The sequence below is a fragment of the Acipenser ruthenus genome, chromosome 41, assembly GCF_902713425.1.
Source record: "Acipenser ruthenus chromosome 41, fAciRut3.2 maternal haplotype, whole genome shotgun sequence".
NCBI classification, from domain to species: Eukaryota; Metazoa; Chordata; class Actinopteri; order Acipenseriformes; family Acipenseridae; genus Acipenser; species Acipenser ruthenus.
The window spans coordinates 1,265,635-1,280,956 of NC_081229.1; the positions used below are offsets into that span (position 1 = coordinate 1,265,635).

At 48.0% G+C, this 15,322-nt stretch overlaps 4 protein-coding genes across 4 annotated transcripts in view; 2 read left to right on the plus strand and 2 right to left on the minus strand.

Moving 5' to 3' along the window:
* The first annotated feature begins 13 nt into the window (after positions 1 to 13).
* On the plus strand, positions 14 to 3,682 carry LOC117434095 (anionic trypsin-2-like). The gene is made up of 5 exons (XM_059011252.1): positions 14 to 96; positions 1,052 to 1,217; positions 2,028 to 2,287; positions 2,588 to 2,724; positions 3,477 to 3,682. Exons 1-5 carry the CDS (start codon positions 57 to 59, stop codon positions 3,624 to 3,626), a joined length of 753 nt encoding a protein of 250 aa, XP_058867235.1. The 5' UTR covers positions 14 to 56; the 3' UTR covers positions 3,627 to 3,682.
* A 1,490-nt stretch (positions 3,683 to 5,172) lies between these two features.
* LOC117433828 (trypsin-like) lies at positions 5,173 to 8,097 on the minus strand. The gene is made up of 5 exons (XM_034056248.3): positions 7,997 to 8,097; positions 7,294 to 7,450; positions 6,685 to 6,944; positions 5,872 to 6,008; positions 5,173 to 5,495 (listed from the first exon to the last, which is right to left on the minus strand). Exons 1-5 carry the CDS (start codon positions 8,034 to 8,036, stop codon positions 5,346 to 5,348), a joined length of 744 nt encoding a protein of 247 aa, XP_033912139.2. The 5' UTR covers positions 8,037 to 8,097; the 3' UTR covers positions 5,173 to 5,345.
* A 1,063-nt stretch (positions 8,098 to 9,160) lies between these two features.
* LOC117434096 (uncharacterized) overlaps positions 9,161 to 15,322 on the plus strand; it is a 19,736-nt gene continuing 13,574 nt past the window's right edge. Inside the window, exons 1-6 of the mRNA XM_059010609.1 lie at positions 9,161 to 9,216; positions 9,628 to 9,784; positions 10,123 to 10,382; positions 10,598 to 10,734; positions 12,243 to 12,390; positions 14,530 to 14,772. Coding sequence (XP_058866592.1) covers positions 9,177 to 9,216; positions 9,628 to 9,784; positions 10,123 to 10,382; positions 10,598 to 10,734; positions 12,243 to 12,390; positions 14,530 to 14,772 — 985 coding nt within the window. The 5' untranslated portion in view covers positions 9,161 to 9,176. The remainder of the gene's footprint in view (positions 9,217 to 9,627; positions 9,785 to 10,122; positions 10,383 to 10,597; positions 10,735 to 12,242; positions 12,391 to 14,529; positions 14,773 to 15,322) is intronic.
* LOC117968827 (trypsin-like) overlaps positions 13,300 to 15,322 on the minus strand; it is a 2,822-nt gene continuing 799 nt past the window's right edge. Inside the window, exons 2-5 of the mRNA XM_034916628.2 lie at positions 14,972 to 15,131; positions 14,504 to 14,763; positions 13,832 to 13,971; positions 13,300 to 13,745 (exon numbers count right to left, since the gene is read on the minus strand). Coding sequence (XP_034772519.2) covers positions 13,590 to 13,745; positions 13,832 to 13,971; positions 14,504 to 14,763; positions 14,972 to 15,131 — 716 coding nt within the window. The 3' untranslated portion in view covers positions 13,300 to 13,589. The remainder of the gene's footprint in view (positions 13,746 to 13,831; positions 13,972 to 14,503; positions 14,764 to 14,971; positions 15,132 to 15,322) is intronic.

Genomic DNA, 15,322 nt, shown 5'->3' on the forward strand with positions numbered 1-15,322 from the left:
ATGCGCGGAGGGGGTATAAAAGCGATCTCTACGCACGGCTCGCCACACACAGAGAGATGAAGCTTATTCTACTGGCATTGCTGTTCGGCTGCGCAGGTAACTATACGCACCGCTTCCCTTTGCTTATTCCAGCTGTGGGAATTACACAGGGGCTGTGGAAAGGGGTACGGGTGTAACTGAGACTCATAGGCTAACAGATAAAGACTTTAATTAACTTTGAATTTGAAAGGTGTGCTAGGAAAGGCATAGCGCAGCGAATTGTAATAAAGCACAGTGAAAGCATAGGGAAGCAATGTAAAGCACAGTGAAAGCATTGTAAAGGATAGGGAAGCATTGTAAAGCACAGAGAGGTCTGGTAAAGCATAGGGAAGCATTGTAAAGCACAGAGAGGTCTGGTAAAGCATAGGGAAGCATTGTAAAGCACAAAGGGGTCTGGTAAAGCATAGGGAAGCATTGTAAAGCACAGAGAGGTCTGGTAAAGCATAGGGAAGCATTGTAAAGCACAAAGGGGTCTGGTAAAGCATAGGGAAGCATTGTAAAGCACAGAGAGGTCTGGTAAAGCATAGGGAAGCATTGTAAAGCACAGAGAGGTGTGGTAAAGCATAGGGAAGCATTGTAAAGCACAGAGAGGTGTGGTAAAGCATAGGGAAGCATTGTAAAGCACAGAGAGGTCTGGTAAAGCATAGGGAAGCATTGTAAAGCACAGAGAGGTCTGGTAAAGCATAGGGAAGCATTGTAAAGCACATAGAGGTCTGGTAAAGCATAGGGAGGCATTGTAAAGCACAGAGAGGTGTGGTAAAGCATAGGGAAGCATTGTAAAGCACAGAGAGGTCTGGTAAAGCATAGGGAAGCATTGCAAAGCACAGAGAGGTCTGGTAAAGCATAGGGAAGCATTGTAAAGTATTTTAAAAAAACAATATGAACTATATTAGATGGGAAATATAACTATGGGGAAAGCATGGGGGTGGGTGCTGAATGACTGTATGACTAGGGAAAGCGAATGCCACAAAGTGTCCATCTTCTCAGTATTTTGTGATTCCTCTCCCCTCAGCGGCTTCCCTCCCCAGCGACGATGACAAGATAATCGGGGGGTACGAGTGCAGACCCCACTCCCAGCCCTGGCAGGTGTACCTGACCTACGACAGCGGGTACCGCTGGTGCGGGGCGTCCCTCATCAGCGAGTGGTGGGTGGTGTCGGCCGCGCACTGCTCCATGCAGTAAGTCTGCTTCAGTCAGTCTCACTCTCCTCGACAGAGCGGCGAGACAAAGCTAATAAACTCAACGGCAGTACGTTTCCACTGCAAGAGAAAGACCTGCTCGTTTCATTTGTATTGAAGACGCCGAGAAAGACTTCTCTATTTGAAACTTTTATTGTTGAATTTACATTGAAGACATCGAGAAAGACTGTCCTCTCTCCTCTCCTCCCTCTTTCCTCTTGTCTTTCCCTCCCTCTCCTCTCCTCTCCTCTCCTCCCTCTCTCCTCTCCTCTCTCTCCTCTCCTCTCCCCTCTCTCCTCCTCTCCTCTCCTCCCCTCTCTCCTCTCTCCTCTCCCCTCTCCTCTCCCCTCTCCTCTCTCCTCTCCTCTCCCCTCCCTCTAACCTCTCTCCTCTCCTCCCTCTCTCCTCTCCTCTCTCTCCTCTCCTCTCCCCTCTCTCCTCCTCTCCTCTCCTCTCTCCCCTCTCTCTCATCTCCTCTCTCCTCCCCTCTCCTCCCTCTCCTCTCCCCTCCCTCTAACCTCTCCTCTCCTCTCCCCTCTCCCCTCCCTCTAACCTCTCTCCTCTCCTCTCCTCTCCCCTCTCTCCTTTCCTCTCTCTCCTCTCCTCTCCCCTCTCCTCTCCTCTCCTCTCCTCTCTCTCCCCCTCCCTCCTCTCTCCTCTCCTCTCCCCTCTCTCCTTTCCTCTCTCTCCTCTCCTCTTCCCTCTCTCCTCTCCTCTCCTCTCTCTCTCCTTTCCTCTCTCTCCTCTCCTCTCTCTCCTCTCCTCTCCTCTCCCCTCTCTCCTCTCCTCTCCTCTCCTCTCTCCTCCCAGCCCCAGTCGGCTGACAGTTCACCTGGGAGAGCACGACATCTTCAGCTCCGAGGGGACGGAGCAGCACATCCCCGTCGCCAAGGCGATCAATCACCCCGGTTACGACGAGGGCACCACCGACAACGACTTCATGCTGATTAAGCTGCAGCGGCCCGCCCAGTTCAACCAGTACGTGCAGCCCATCAGACTGGCCTCCAGCTGCGCCGCGGCAGGGACCCCGTGCCTGATATCCGGCTGGGGAAACCAGATCATCAACGGAGGTGAATGCTTCAGCTCCAGGGTTAAATACTACAGTGTATTATATTATATTACAGAGCGCTTTGTTAATCCGTAACCCCGCACACTGTATTATATTAGACTGTATTGCATGTTTCTAAGTGTCGGTGTCTCCCTCTGATCGTGTTGAGAGTGTGTTTCATTCTAATAATACAAAGAGTGCAAGAGAAAGCAACGCTCTGGACACGATTAGAGGCAGCCGGCGCAACCTACTGGAAGTCATCAAATCTAAACACCATCGCTCACGGTTGCTCGTGTTTTTTCTTGTTTGTTTTTCCTCTCAGTGAACTACGCGTCTCGTCTGCAGTGTTTGGACGCGCCGATCCTGAGAGACGCAGAGTGTCGGGGGGCGTACGGAAGCTTGATCACCGACAACATGTTCTGCGCCGGCTTCCTGGAGGGGGGCAAGGACTCCTGCCAGGTAAACCAGCCCCCTTCCCTCCACTCCCCTCCCCTTCCCGTCCCGTCCCGACTCGACCCGACCCGACCCAACACGACCCGACCCGACCCAACACGACCCCCGCCAAAGAGTTCAGAAACACAACCTTCACAGACCCGCCCCCCTTATAAAAGCATACCGCAACACTTCACATGGTGTGCTTACGCATCATTACAATTCCGCATAGCTACAAGGTACTGAACTTGCAGGTCTTTTTGCACGATATAGCCCTAACCCTAACTCTAACCCCGACCATTTTCTGATACAGTTGTGTCCTTCCTTAAATCACGCAGAAAGATTTCCACATGAAGTCCATTGTGACCAGGCATAGTAACATTGTAACGCTGCGTAAGCACGCATGTACGTAGCTGCCATGGAAACACACAGTAATTACGCACTGACTGTAAACTGCTGCACGCAAACCAGAGAACTGAACATAATAATAATAATAATAATAATAATAATAATAATAATAATAATAATAATAATAATGCAGTTAAAGCGGTCTAATCCAGTGCCTCTCTACTACAAACTATCATGCTGTGTAAGTAGTAATGATCGTTTTGGGGTCTCGACCAAATCCCCATTGAAATGAATGCCGTGATTCCCCTCTGCAATCTACAAAGGAAACACATCACTGTTTACAATTTAAAAACATGTCAAATAAAACAAATACAAAAATAAATAAATAAATAAATAAATAATTTTTTTTTTTTCAAAACTGCACATTTCAGGGTGACTCCGGGGGACCGGTGGTCTGTGACGGGGAGCTGCAGGGCGTGGTCTCCTGGGGGTACGGCTGTGCGGTCCCAGACTTCCCCGGGGTCTACGCCAAGGTGTGCCGCTACAACGACTGGGTGACTCAAACCATCGCCAGGAACTGAAGCAGCGGCGCCAGGGAGAGGAGCTCGGTGCAATAAAAATACATCAAACGCAGAAACACTGGCCCTGTCTTTATTACTGGTCTGCTTGACTCGCTCTCTTCTAGTTTCAATAACCCTGATGAAGGCACTAGAGCCCAAACGCTGGTCTGCTTGACTCGGTCTCTTCTAGTTTCAATAACACTGATGAAGGCACTAGAGCCCAAACGCTGGTCTGCTTGACTCGGTCTCTTCTAGTTTCAATCACACTGATGAAGGCACTGGAGCCCAAACGCTGGTCTGCTTGACTCGGTCTCTTCTAGTTTCAATAACCCTGATGAAGGCACTAGAGCCCAAACGCTGGTCTGCTTGACTCGGTCTCTTCTAGTTTCAATCACACTGATGAAGTCACTAGAGCCCAAACGCTGGTCTGCTTGACTCGGTCTCTTCTAGTTTCAATCACACTGATGAAGGCACTGGAGCCCAAACGCTGGTCTGCTTGACTCGGTCTCTTCTAGTTTCAATCACACTGATGAAGGCACTAGAGCCCAAACGCTGGTCTGCTTGACTCGGTCTCTTCTAGTTTCAATCACACTGATGAAGGCACTAGAGCCCAAACGCTGGTCTGCTTGACTCGGTCTCTTCTAGTTTCAATAACCCTGATGAAGGCACTAGAGCCCAAACGCTGGTCTGCTTGACTCGGTCTCTTCTAGTTTCAATCACACTGATGAAGGCACTAGAGCCCAAACGCTGGTCTGCTTGACTCGGTCTCTTCTAGTTTCAATCACACTGATGAAGGCACTAGAGCCCAAACGCTGGTCTGCTTCACTCGGTCTCTTCTAGTTTCAATCAAACTGATGAAGACGCTAGGCTGTGGGGTCCTAATATCTGCTGCACAGTGTGATTATACATCATTACCCCTCATACAGTACAGGTGTGAAATATCAGCCTCATATTAAACTGCTTGTTCTATGGGGAAGTTTTTCTACCACAAATTTTCACATATTAGTTGGTAATATAAAGCAAAACAATTTTTAAATGCTTCGATATGGATACTCAATAAGGTTCAGAGATATCAATGCTCTGAATCCCAGAGACAGACACACACACACATACACACACACACACACAGACAAACAGAGACACATGCACACAGAGACACCCAGACAAACAGACACATGCACACAGAGACACGCACACAGAGACACACAGACAAACAGAGACACACGCACGCAGAGACACACTCACACAGAGACACATGCACACAGAGACACACAGACAAACAGACACACGCACGCAGAGACACGCACACAGAGACACACAGACAAACAGAGACACACGCACGCAGAGACACACAGACAAACAGAGACACACGCACGCAGAGACACACACACACAGACAAACAGAGACACATGCACGCAGAGACACACGCACACAGAGACACACAGACAAACAGAGACACACGCACGCAGAGACACACGCACACAGAGACACACACACACATAGACACACACACACATGCACACACACAGACACACAAAGTCACACACACAGGACATAGGCAATGATATTTTGTGGTAAGAGTAATTTATTGATTTGCTTGATAATCAGAGTGTGGCGGTTCAAACGACCCCTCTGTCATAACATTACTATGATGATGATGATGATGATGATGATGATGATGATGGTCTCGCCCTCGCTGGGCGTCTCCGATCGCGGGACCGGGGTGCCCCCTCCCGCTCCTCAGTTCGACGCCATGGTGCTCTCGATCCAGGGGAGCAGGGAGCAGATTTTGGTGTAGACTCCGGGGTAGTGGCTCTGCGCACAGCCGGTACCCCACGAAACCAGCCCGTGAACCTCGTTATTACACACCAGCGGGCTGCCAGAGTCACCCTGAAAAAATGAAACGCAACGAGCCATGAACAGTGACCAGAACTCTCATAACAGGCATGCTTAGTCACATGACTCCCATCTCCCGCACAAAGCCGTCTGATTCGCTCAGTCAGTCCTTTGATGCAATGAAAAGAGTGGGAGGAACTTCCTGTATTACAAACTACTGCTTTAAGAAGGTTAAACACACACACACACATTTGCTTTTGGTCTTGTGTCACAAGGGAAATGATACAGACTCTGCTATGCATCGCATAAAGAAAAGCCATAGTTAGAACCACAGATCCCAGCATGCCTCCTCGCAGGCGGGCCACGGGTGAGGGATGATGGGAGCTGTAGTTCTTTAACTTCACAGTGACTCTCTACCCCTGGTACCTACGTTGCAGGCGTCCTTGCCCCCCTCCAGGAATCCAGCGCAGAGCATGGTGCTGGTCATCATACCAGGGTAGGCAGTGTCACACTGTGCCTGAGTCAGGATAGGCAGGTCCAGGCACTGCAGAGAGAGAGGCAGGTACACTGTGCAGGAGCGAGGGAGGGGGAGAGCCGAGGGGGCGAGGGAGGGGGAGAGAGACCCTTTTAATATGACTATGAAACAACCAACCCTTATAAAAGTTTCTCATGGTAAATGGGCAGTGTAATAAAGCACAGTGAAAGGTAAAGCATAGGGAAGCATTGTAAAGCACAGAGAGGTGTGGTAAAGCATAGGGAAGCATTGTAAAGCACAGAGAGGTCTGGTAAAGCATAGGGAAGCATTGTAAAGCACAGAGAGGTCTGGTAAAGCATAGGGAAGCATTGTAAAGCACAGAGAGGTGTGGTAAAGCATAGGGAAGCATTGTAAAGCACAGAGAGGTCTGGTAAAGCATAGGGAAGCATTGTAAAGCACAGAGAGGTCTGGTAAAGCATAGGGAAGCATTGTAAAGCACAGAGAGGTCTGGTAAAGCATAGGGAAGCATTGTAAAGCACAGAGAGGTCTGGTAAAGCATAGGGAAGCATTGTAAAGCACAGAGAGGTCTGGTAAAGCATAGGGAAGCATTGTAAAGCACAGAGAGGTCTGGTAAAGCATAGGGAAGCATTGTAAAGCACAGAGAGGTCTGGTAAAGCATAGGGAAGCATTGTAAAGCACAGAGGGGTCTGGTAAAGCACAGGGAAGTGTTGTCCAAGTTCCCTGATGCCCTCGCGCTGGTACCCCTACCTCCGTCGGAGAGCGTGTTGCCCCAGCCTGACACCACGCATTCCATGCCCGCGGGGGGGCAGCCCCGGGGCAGGCTGACCGGCCTCACGAAGCTGTCCACGCTGACCGGGTGGTACAGCTTGATCAGCATGATGTCGTGATCCAGGGTCTGGTAGTCGTAGCTGGGGTGCCACACGATGGTGTCAGTCTTCATCACCTGCTCCGTGCCCTCCACCACACGCAGGTTGTGCTCCCCCAGGACTATCTGCATGGCGTAGGGGCTGATGGGGGGGGGGGGACACACACTATCAGACCTGGAGCCAATGAACACACACACAAACACACACACAAGCGCGCACACACACACTCACAAGAAAACAAGAACTATGGTATGTGAACTCGTGTTCAAAAAACTGAAAATTATTATTATTATTATTATTATTAGTAGTAGTAGTAGTAGTAGTAGTAGTAGTAGTAGTAGTAGTAGTATCGTGTATGTTTAAAGTTTAAGTTTGATGTTTTGTGTTGTGTGTTTAAAAAACAAAAATAAGCAAACACATTTCAGTGTGATTTCTTTACCTGGTGAAGTGTGTGCGTGTGCGCGTGTGTGTGCGCGGGTGCGTGACTTACTTGTACCAGCAGTGGGCGACAGAGAGCACCCAGCGGTCGTTGATCAGGACCCCCCCACAGAAGTGGTACCCGTAGTTGAGAGTGGCCTGGTAGGGCTTGGAGTTGGGTCTGCATTCATACCCCCCAACGATCTTCTCCCCCGGCAGGGCTGCGGCCACTGAAACACACGGGCTAATAAACACCAGCGAGACTGCATTCCTCTTTCAAATCATTTCCAATTCCAATTTACAATCAATTCCAATTCAAAAGCAATTCAAATTCAAATTTAAAATCAAGTATTATTATTTATTTCTTAGCAGACACCCTTATCCAGGACGACTTACAATTGTTACAAGATATCACATTATTTTTACATACAATTACCCATTTATACAGTTGGGTTTTTTACTGGATCAATCTAGGTAAAGTACCTTGCTCAAGGGTACAGCAGCAGTGCCCCCCGCCTGGGATTGAACCCACAACCCTCCAGTCAAGAGTCCAGCGCCCTGACCACTACTCCACACTGCTACCATTACTCCACACTGGACAGTGCAGTTCCCATTCCCTTGTTTTAATCAATTCCAACACATCGCTGATCTAAATCTCAAAAAGATAACCCTAACCCTAGGGCTGAAAAAGATAAAAATGAGATCTTAGGAACTGATTTTAAAAGCCATTCTCCATCTCCTGTCTATCTCTCTGCCAAAATAACATCTTCAGTTACCTGCCACTCCGAAAAGCACAAACGCAACAAGTGATCTCATCTTCTTCTTCGATGAATGCGGTCTCCCAACGCACTCAGCACTCACGCTCGGCTATTTATATTTCGAGGGGTTGCAGCAGCACCTGAGGAGAGCCCCCTGCAAAGTTAATGTGTGATCTGTCCCTGCGCTCGGTCACTGGCTATCTCGTGGGCTCCCTTTGAAAGTCAACACCTTTTCATGACAGGACACCCAACCTTGAGTGAATTACACCAAGTGGCTCCATCTCACAGTTATCTGGATTGATACTGGCCAAAAACACCAACTGACCTTCATCCATTATTTATTATTATTATTTATTTCTTAGCAGACGCCCTTATCCAGGGCGACTTACAATTGTTACAACATATCACATTATTTTTACATACAATTACCCATTTATACAGTTGGGTTTTTACTGGAGCAATCTAGGTAAAGTACCTTGCTCAAGGGTACAGCAGCAGTGTCCCCCACCTGGGATTGAACCCACGACCTTCCAGTCAAGAGTCCAGAGCCCTAACCACTACTCCACACTGCTGCCCTATATCAGTGTTACTGAAACTAGAAGAGACCGAGTCAAGCAGACCAGCGTTTGGGCTCTAGTGCCTTCATCAGTGTGATTGAAACTAGAAGAGACCGAGTCAAGCAGACCAGCGTTTGGGCTCTAGTGCCTTCATCAGTGTGATTGAAACTAGAAGAGACCGAGTCAAGTAGACCAGCGTTTGGGCTCTAGTGCCTTCATCAGTGTGATTGAAACTAGAAGAGACCGAGTCAAGCAGACCAGCGTTTGGGCTCTAGTGCCTTCATCAGTGTGATTGAAACTAGAAGAGACCGAGTCAAGCAGACCAGCGTTTGGGCTCTAGTGCCTTCATCAGTGTGATTGAAAAAGCTTGGAATTGCGGATGTCCTGCCAAAGTTAATATGACAATCTTCCAATTCAGGATTTCATATCTCAGTCTGTCCAGGGGGGGGGGGGGTGGTTGGGGGGGTCGCAGCACCTGTGCAAGATCACAGGAAGGTTTACTCATTAACCTGGGACAGAGGCAGCAAGCCCCAACCTGAGAGATCGGGGGGGGGGGGGGGGGGGGGGGCTGCAGGTATAAATACCCTCCCTGGAGCTCCGGTCTGCGACTGGGAGAGAAGACGACTTTGAACACACAAAACATGAAGGCGTTTATCGTTCTCCTGCTACTCGGAGCTGCAGGTAACATCATCTCACTCCAGTTATTCACACTGCAGGCAACCCTTAGAAAAGTCTATCACTGTGTTTGTTTTTTTGCAGTGTAAACCATGCATGCTTTTACATTATTTTTTTATGAATTAGTCACTTAGCAGACGCTTTTATCCAAAGCGACTTACAGAGACTAGGGGGGTGAACTCTGCATCATCAACAACTGCTGCTGCTGCTGCAGAGTCACTTCCAATAGGACCTTGTTTGTTTTGCGTCTCATCCGAAGGACGGAGCACAAGGAGGTGACTTGCTCAGGGTCACACAAACAGTCAGGGGCTGAGCCAGGATTTGACCCACCGGGAACCTCATCTCTCTCTCTCTCTCTCTCTCTCTCTCTCTCTCTCTCTCTCTCTCTTTCTCTCTCTCTCTCTCTGCTGGGTGCAGCCGCGGCCCCCATCGAGGATGAAAAGATTATCGGGGGGTACGAGTGCCGCCCCCACTCCCAGCCCTGGCAGGTCTCCCTCAACATCGGGTACCATTTCTGCGGGGGCTCCCTCATCAACGACCAGTGGGTCATCTCTGCTGCCCACTGCTGGCAGAAGTGAGTACAGCCGGCCCCTACGCTCAATAGTTAGTTGTGGTAAAGCATAGGGAAGCATTGTAAAGCACAGAGAGGTCTGGTAAAGCACAGGGAAGCATTGTGAAGCACAGAGAGGTCTGGTAAAGCATAGGGAAGCATTGTGAAGCACAGATAGGTCTGGTAAAGCATAGGGAAGCATTGTAAAGCACAGAGAGGTCTGGTAAAGCATAGGGAAGCATTGTAAAGCACAGAGAGGTCTGGTAAAGCATAGGGAAGCATTGTAAAGCACAGAGAGGTCTGGTAAAGCATAGGGAAGCATTGTACAGCTCAGTTTAATAACAGATGCTTCCCCCCCGCAGCCCCTATTCCCAGTTCGCTGTCCTGGGGGATCATCACATCTGGCAGCACGAGGGCACGGAGCAGTTCACGACTGTGGACGCCATCTACTGGCACCCCAGATACAACTACCAGACCCTGGACCACGACATCATGCTGATGAAGCTCTCTCACCCCGTCACCATCACAGAGTCCGTGCGGCCCGTCTCCCTGCCCCGGGCCTGCCCCAGCGCGGGGGAGATGTGCGTGGTGTCCGGCTGGGGCAACATCATCACCGACGGGGGTACGAGGGGGGGTCAGGGGGAATGCAGTTAAAAACGTTTCCCATAGTGAAAGTAAAGTGAAAACAAGCATAGAGGCAAAAGCCTAGGTCATTATTATAAAAGCACTGAGAGGTCTGGTAAAGCATATTCGAAAACAGCCCCTGGTAAGCTAACCCTTATAAAAGCACGGCACAGTGTAATAAGCGTCCTCCTCCTCTCTCTCCCTCTCCTCCAGTGTTTAACCCCTTTAACCTGCAGTGTGTGGATCTCCCGATTCTGAGAGATGAAGCCTGTGAGAACTCGTACCCGGGGCAGATCACCAGCACCATGGTGTGTGCAGGGTACCTGGAGGGGGGCAAGGACTCCTGCCAGGTATAGTCACTGCACTGAGACACCATCAATACACTGATCAATACACTGAGACACCATCAATACACTGATCAATACACTGAGACCCCATCAATACACTGAGACACCATCAATACACTGAGACACCATCAATACACTGATCAATACACTGAGACACCATCAATACACTGATCAATACACTGAGACACCATCAATACACTGATCAATACACTGAGACACCATCAATACACTGATCAATACACTGAGACACCATCAATACACTGATCAATACACTGAGACACCATCAATACACTGATCAATACACTGAGACACCATCAATACACTGATCAATACACTGAGACACCATCAATACACTGATCAATACACTGAGACACCATCAATACACTGATCAATACACTGAGACACCATCAATACACTGATCAATACACTGAGACACCATCAATACACTGATCAATACACTGAGACACCATCAATACACTGATCAATACACTGAGACACCATCAATACACTGATCAATACACTGAGACACCATCAATACACTGGTCAATACACTGAGACACCATCAATACACTGATCAATACACTGAGACACCATCAATACACTGAGACACCATCAATACACTGATCAATACACTGAGACACCATCAATACACTGATCAATACACTGAGACACCATCAATACACTGGTCAATACACTGAGACACCATCAATACACTGGTCAATACACTGAGACACCATCAATACACTGATCAATACACTGAGACACCATCAATACACTGAGACACCATCAATACACTGATCAATACACTGAGACACCATCAATACACTGATCAATACACTGAGACACCATCAATACATTGATCAATACACTGAGACACCATCAATACACTGATCAATACACTGAGACACCATCAATACACTGATCAATACACTGAGACACCATCAATACACTGAGACACCATCAATACACTGATCAATACACTGAGACACCATCAATACACTGATCAATACACTGAGACACCATCAATACACTGATCAATACACTGAGACACCATCAATACACTGATCAATACACTGAGACACCATCAATACACTGATCAATACACTGAGACACCATCAATACACTGAGACACCATCAATACACTGATCAATACACTGAGACACCATCAATACACTGATCAATACACTGAGACACCATCAATACACTGATCAATACACTGATACACCATCAATACACTGATCAGTACACTGAGACCCCATCAATACACTGATCAATACACTGAGACACCATCAATACACTGATCAATACACTGATACACCCACCAATATCAAGATTCAGGGTCAGCTGTGCATGCCAACTGATAGAGACAGGGTCAACTGGACATATTAACAAAGAGGCAGGGTCAACTGGACATATTACCTTCTGTAAGAGACAGGGCTGACTGGACACACCAAGGTCTATAGGAGGCAGCTCCTCCCCTCACTCTCGTTCCTCGATTCCCCTGATTGCAGGGAGACTCTGGGGGTCCGCTGGTGTGCAATGGGGTGCTCCAGGGGATCGTGTCATGGGGGTACGGCTGTGCGGAGGTGAACCGTCCCGGGGTCTACACCAAGGTGTGCTCCCTGCTGCCCTGGATTGATGACATCCTGGGCTCGTACTAGGGTCAGAACCGGACTCACGGCAGAGGGAGCTTCGCTCGTACATTGTAACCGGATCAGAACCAACCTGGATTGGTGAGCCTGGATTTAGCAGCTCCGCTTCTTAACTGCGGCAGTTTTTTTTTCTTATGTACAAAATGTAAAGAAGAAAAAAAAAAGTTATTATGTACTAATAATAATAAAAAGAATCATCATGTGTTTGTCCACTCAATTGTATTTTTTATTTTTTATTACACACAGTCAATTCTCGTGAATACGAGTTTCAAGGGACCAGCAAAACAAATGCAAACTGTCTGTTTTTATTTGAAGTAACAAGTAACTCTGAAATCAAATTTCAATTATAGTACAATGAGAAGTATTGTACATTTCGCATCAATATCAGGGTCTAGTGCTGTATATTATAAAGACATTTCAGAGGGCTGGATCGCATCAATATCAGGGTCTAGTGCTATATATTATAAAGACATTTCAGAGGGCTGGATCGCATCAATATCAGGGTCTAGTGCTATATATTATAAAGACATTTCAGAGGGCTGGATCTCATCAATATAAGGGTCTAGTGCTGTATATTATAAAGACATTTCAGAGGGCTGTATCTCATCAATATCAGGGTCTGGTGCTATATATTATAAAGACATTTCAGAGGGCTGGATCGCATCAATATCAGGGTCTGGTGCTATATATTATAAAGACATTTCAGAGGGCTGGATCTCATTAATATCAGGGTCTAGTGCTGTATATTATAAAGACATTTCAGAGGGCTGGATCTCATCAATATCAGGGTCTAGTGCTATATATTATAAAGACATTTCAGAGGACTGGATCGCATTAATATCAGGGTCTAGTGCTATTTATTATAAAGACATTTCAGAGGGCTGGATCGCATCACTATCAGGGTCTAGTGCTGTATATTATAAAGACATTTCAGAGGGCTGGATCTCATCACTATCAGGGTCTAGTGCTATATATTATAAAGACATTATCAATCAATAATAATTAAAAACACCTAACAAGCAAGAACACAATTTGAAAGTATTTTTTTTTTTTTTTATTCTTTGCACTTTGATTATTTGAACAGAAAAGCCCAAATCTAGCCTGTTCCTAAGCGCAGAATCACAATCTGGGATTGAAGACGCTGAGAAAGACTTCCAGTGAATGGGTTACGCGCCTCCTCCCCGCGTTGCCGGACTCGCTCGGGTATCAGTCAGCGGTCAGCGTGCTTTGTATCCAGGGCACGAGCGCGCACAGTTTCGTGTACACGGCGGGGCGCGCTCCCTCCGAGTGCGCGCACACCTCGCTCCAGGACGCGATCCCGTGAATCACTCCATCGCACACGAGCGCGCCCCCGAAATCACCCTGCCAGGAGCAAAGACACGGATTACAAGCCTGTTGAAAAAAGAAATAAAAACCCTATATATATATATTGTGGTTGTTTACAGTACCTGGCACGGGCCCGAGGTGCCCATATTTGAGTACCCGGTGCACAGCACGGTCCCGGGTGTCATCCCCGGGTAAGCTGTCTCACAGTCCGGCTCGCTAACGATGACAGCCTCGGCACAGCGCAGCTTGTTGGGCATAACGACTGAGATAAAAGAGAGGAGAACTGGTTTCGTGCAGCTCCTGAAAACCCCAGCAGTACTGCAGCAGTAAAACTAGCGCAGGTAACTGAGACAGCCTCAAAACTCACTAGCTTGACTAATCAGATGCGCTCCGGCTTCGGGATGCGAGGTCGCAGGTTAACTGATCGTTATTGATCCTGTTGGATTGGGTTGTCTTGCCCATTTCTCCTCACTCAGACCCCCGCTTAAGCTCTCGATTAACTTAATAATTGGTCTAATTAATTGCTCAATTGGACACATTTCATATATTTTTTTTAATTTTTATTTTTAAGGTCTTTTACAGTTTTGTTTCAAAGTGTGCGGGACCTGTGAAACATCTTGAGTCCTGGGAGAGAAGCGTTAAATGTGTCCAATTTAATTAATCAAATTATTAGACCAATGAAGTGACTGAGAGCTTGAGGTGTGGCGCAAAAGCCAGAACCCACGGGGACCCTTCAAGAACCCCGCACTCTCTCTCTCTCTCTGGGACCCATTCCCCCAAAAAGTGCGACTTACACCCGTCCCCCACGGTGTTGCCCCAGCCCGACACGGTGCAGTAGGTCCCGGTGGCGGGGCAGTTGACGGGCAGCGGGACGGGTCGCACGTACGGGGTGAAGAGGACGGGCTCGGCCAGCCTCAGCAGCATGACGTCATGGCTCCGGGTCCGGAGGTCGTAGAGCGGGTGCCAGAGCGCGGTGCTGACGCGGCGCGGCTGCTCCGTGCCTTCGTGTTCCGACAGGTCGAACTCGCCCAGCACCACCAGGATTCGACTCGGGCTGCGCGATGTTTGATGAAAGCAAACCATACACAGAACCACGCTTTGCATTTTCATGGTATTAGTTCAGCTATTCTTTAAAAAAATATTTCAACCACGAGAAGGTTAAGAAAACTATTTACATGGTATAATAATAATAATAATAATAATAATAATAATAATAATAATAATAATAATAATAATAATGCCGTACTGCCTGCAGTACTCACTTGAACCAGCAGTGGGCGACCGAGATGACCCAGTGGCTGTTGAGGAGCGCCCCTCCGCAGGCGTGGTATCCCAGGTTGAGTGAAGCCTGCCAGGGCTGCGTGAGGCGCCGGCACGGGTATCCCCCGAGGATCTTCTCCTGGAGGCCCTGGCCCGAGGAGGCTAGAGAGGAGGAAATAAACAGGACTGCAGGGATGGAAACAAGACTCCTACTGCACAGCAGCAGTGTGATCCAGTCCAGGTTTTACTAGCAGCTTGATCAGCCCCCAGTGTGTGTCTTATTATTAAACTCCTAGTGAAACCAGGAATGGATCAAACTGCGCTGCTATTTCCAAAACATTGTCAATCAATAT

Bases quoted from the DNA above. Each gene is read 5' to 3' on its own strand.
- LOC117434095 (XM_059011252.1), top strand. From the start codon at position 57: ATGAAGCTTATTCTACTGGCATTGCTGTTCGGCTGCGCAG. The intron at 2,288-2,587 runs GTGAATGCTTCA...TTTTCCTCTCAG, and splicing joins AAACCAGATCATCAACGGAG to TGAACTACGCGTCTCGTCTG. The intron at 2,725-3,476 runs GTAAACCAGCCC...TGCACATTTCAG, and splicing joins GGGGCAAGGACTCCTGCCAG to GGTGACTCCGGGGGACCGGT.
- LOC117433828 (XM_034056248.3), bottom strand. From the start codon at position 8,036: ATGAGATCACTTGTTGCGTTTGTGCTTTTCGGAGTGGCAG. The intron at 7,451-7,996 runs GTAACTGAAGAT...CGTGTGTTTCAG, and splicing joins TGTGCTTTTCGGAGTGGCAG to TGGCCGCAGCCCTGCCGGGG. The intron at 6,945-7,293 runs GTAAGTCACGCA...CCCCCCCATCAG, and splicing joins GTCGCCCACTGCTGGTACAA to CCCCTACGCCATGCAGATAG.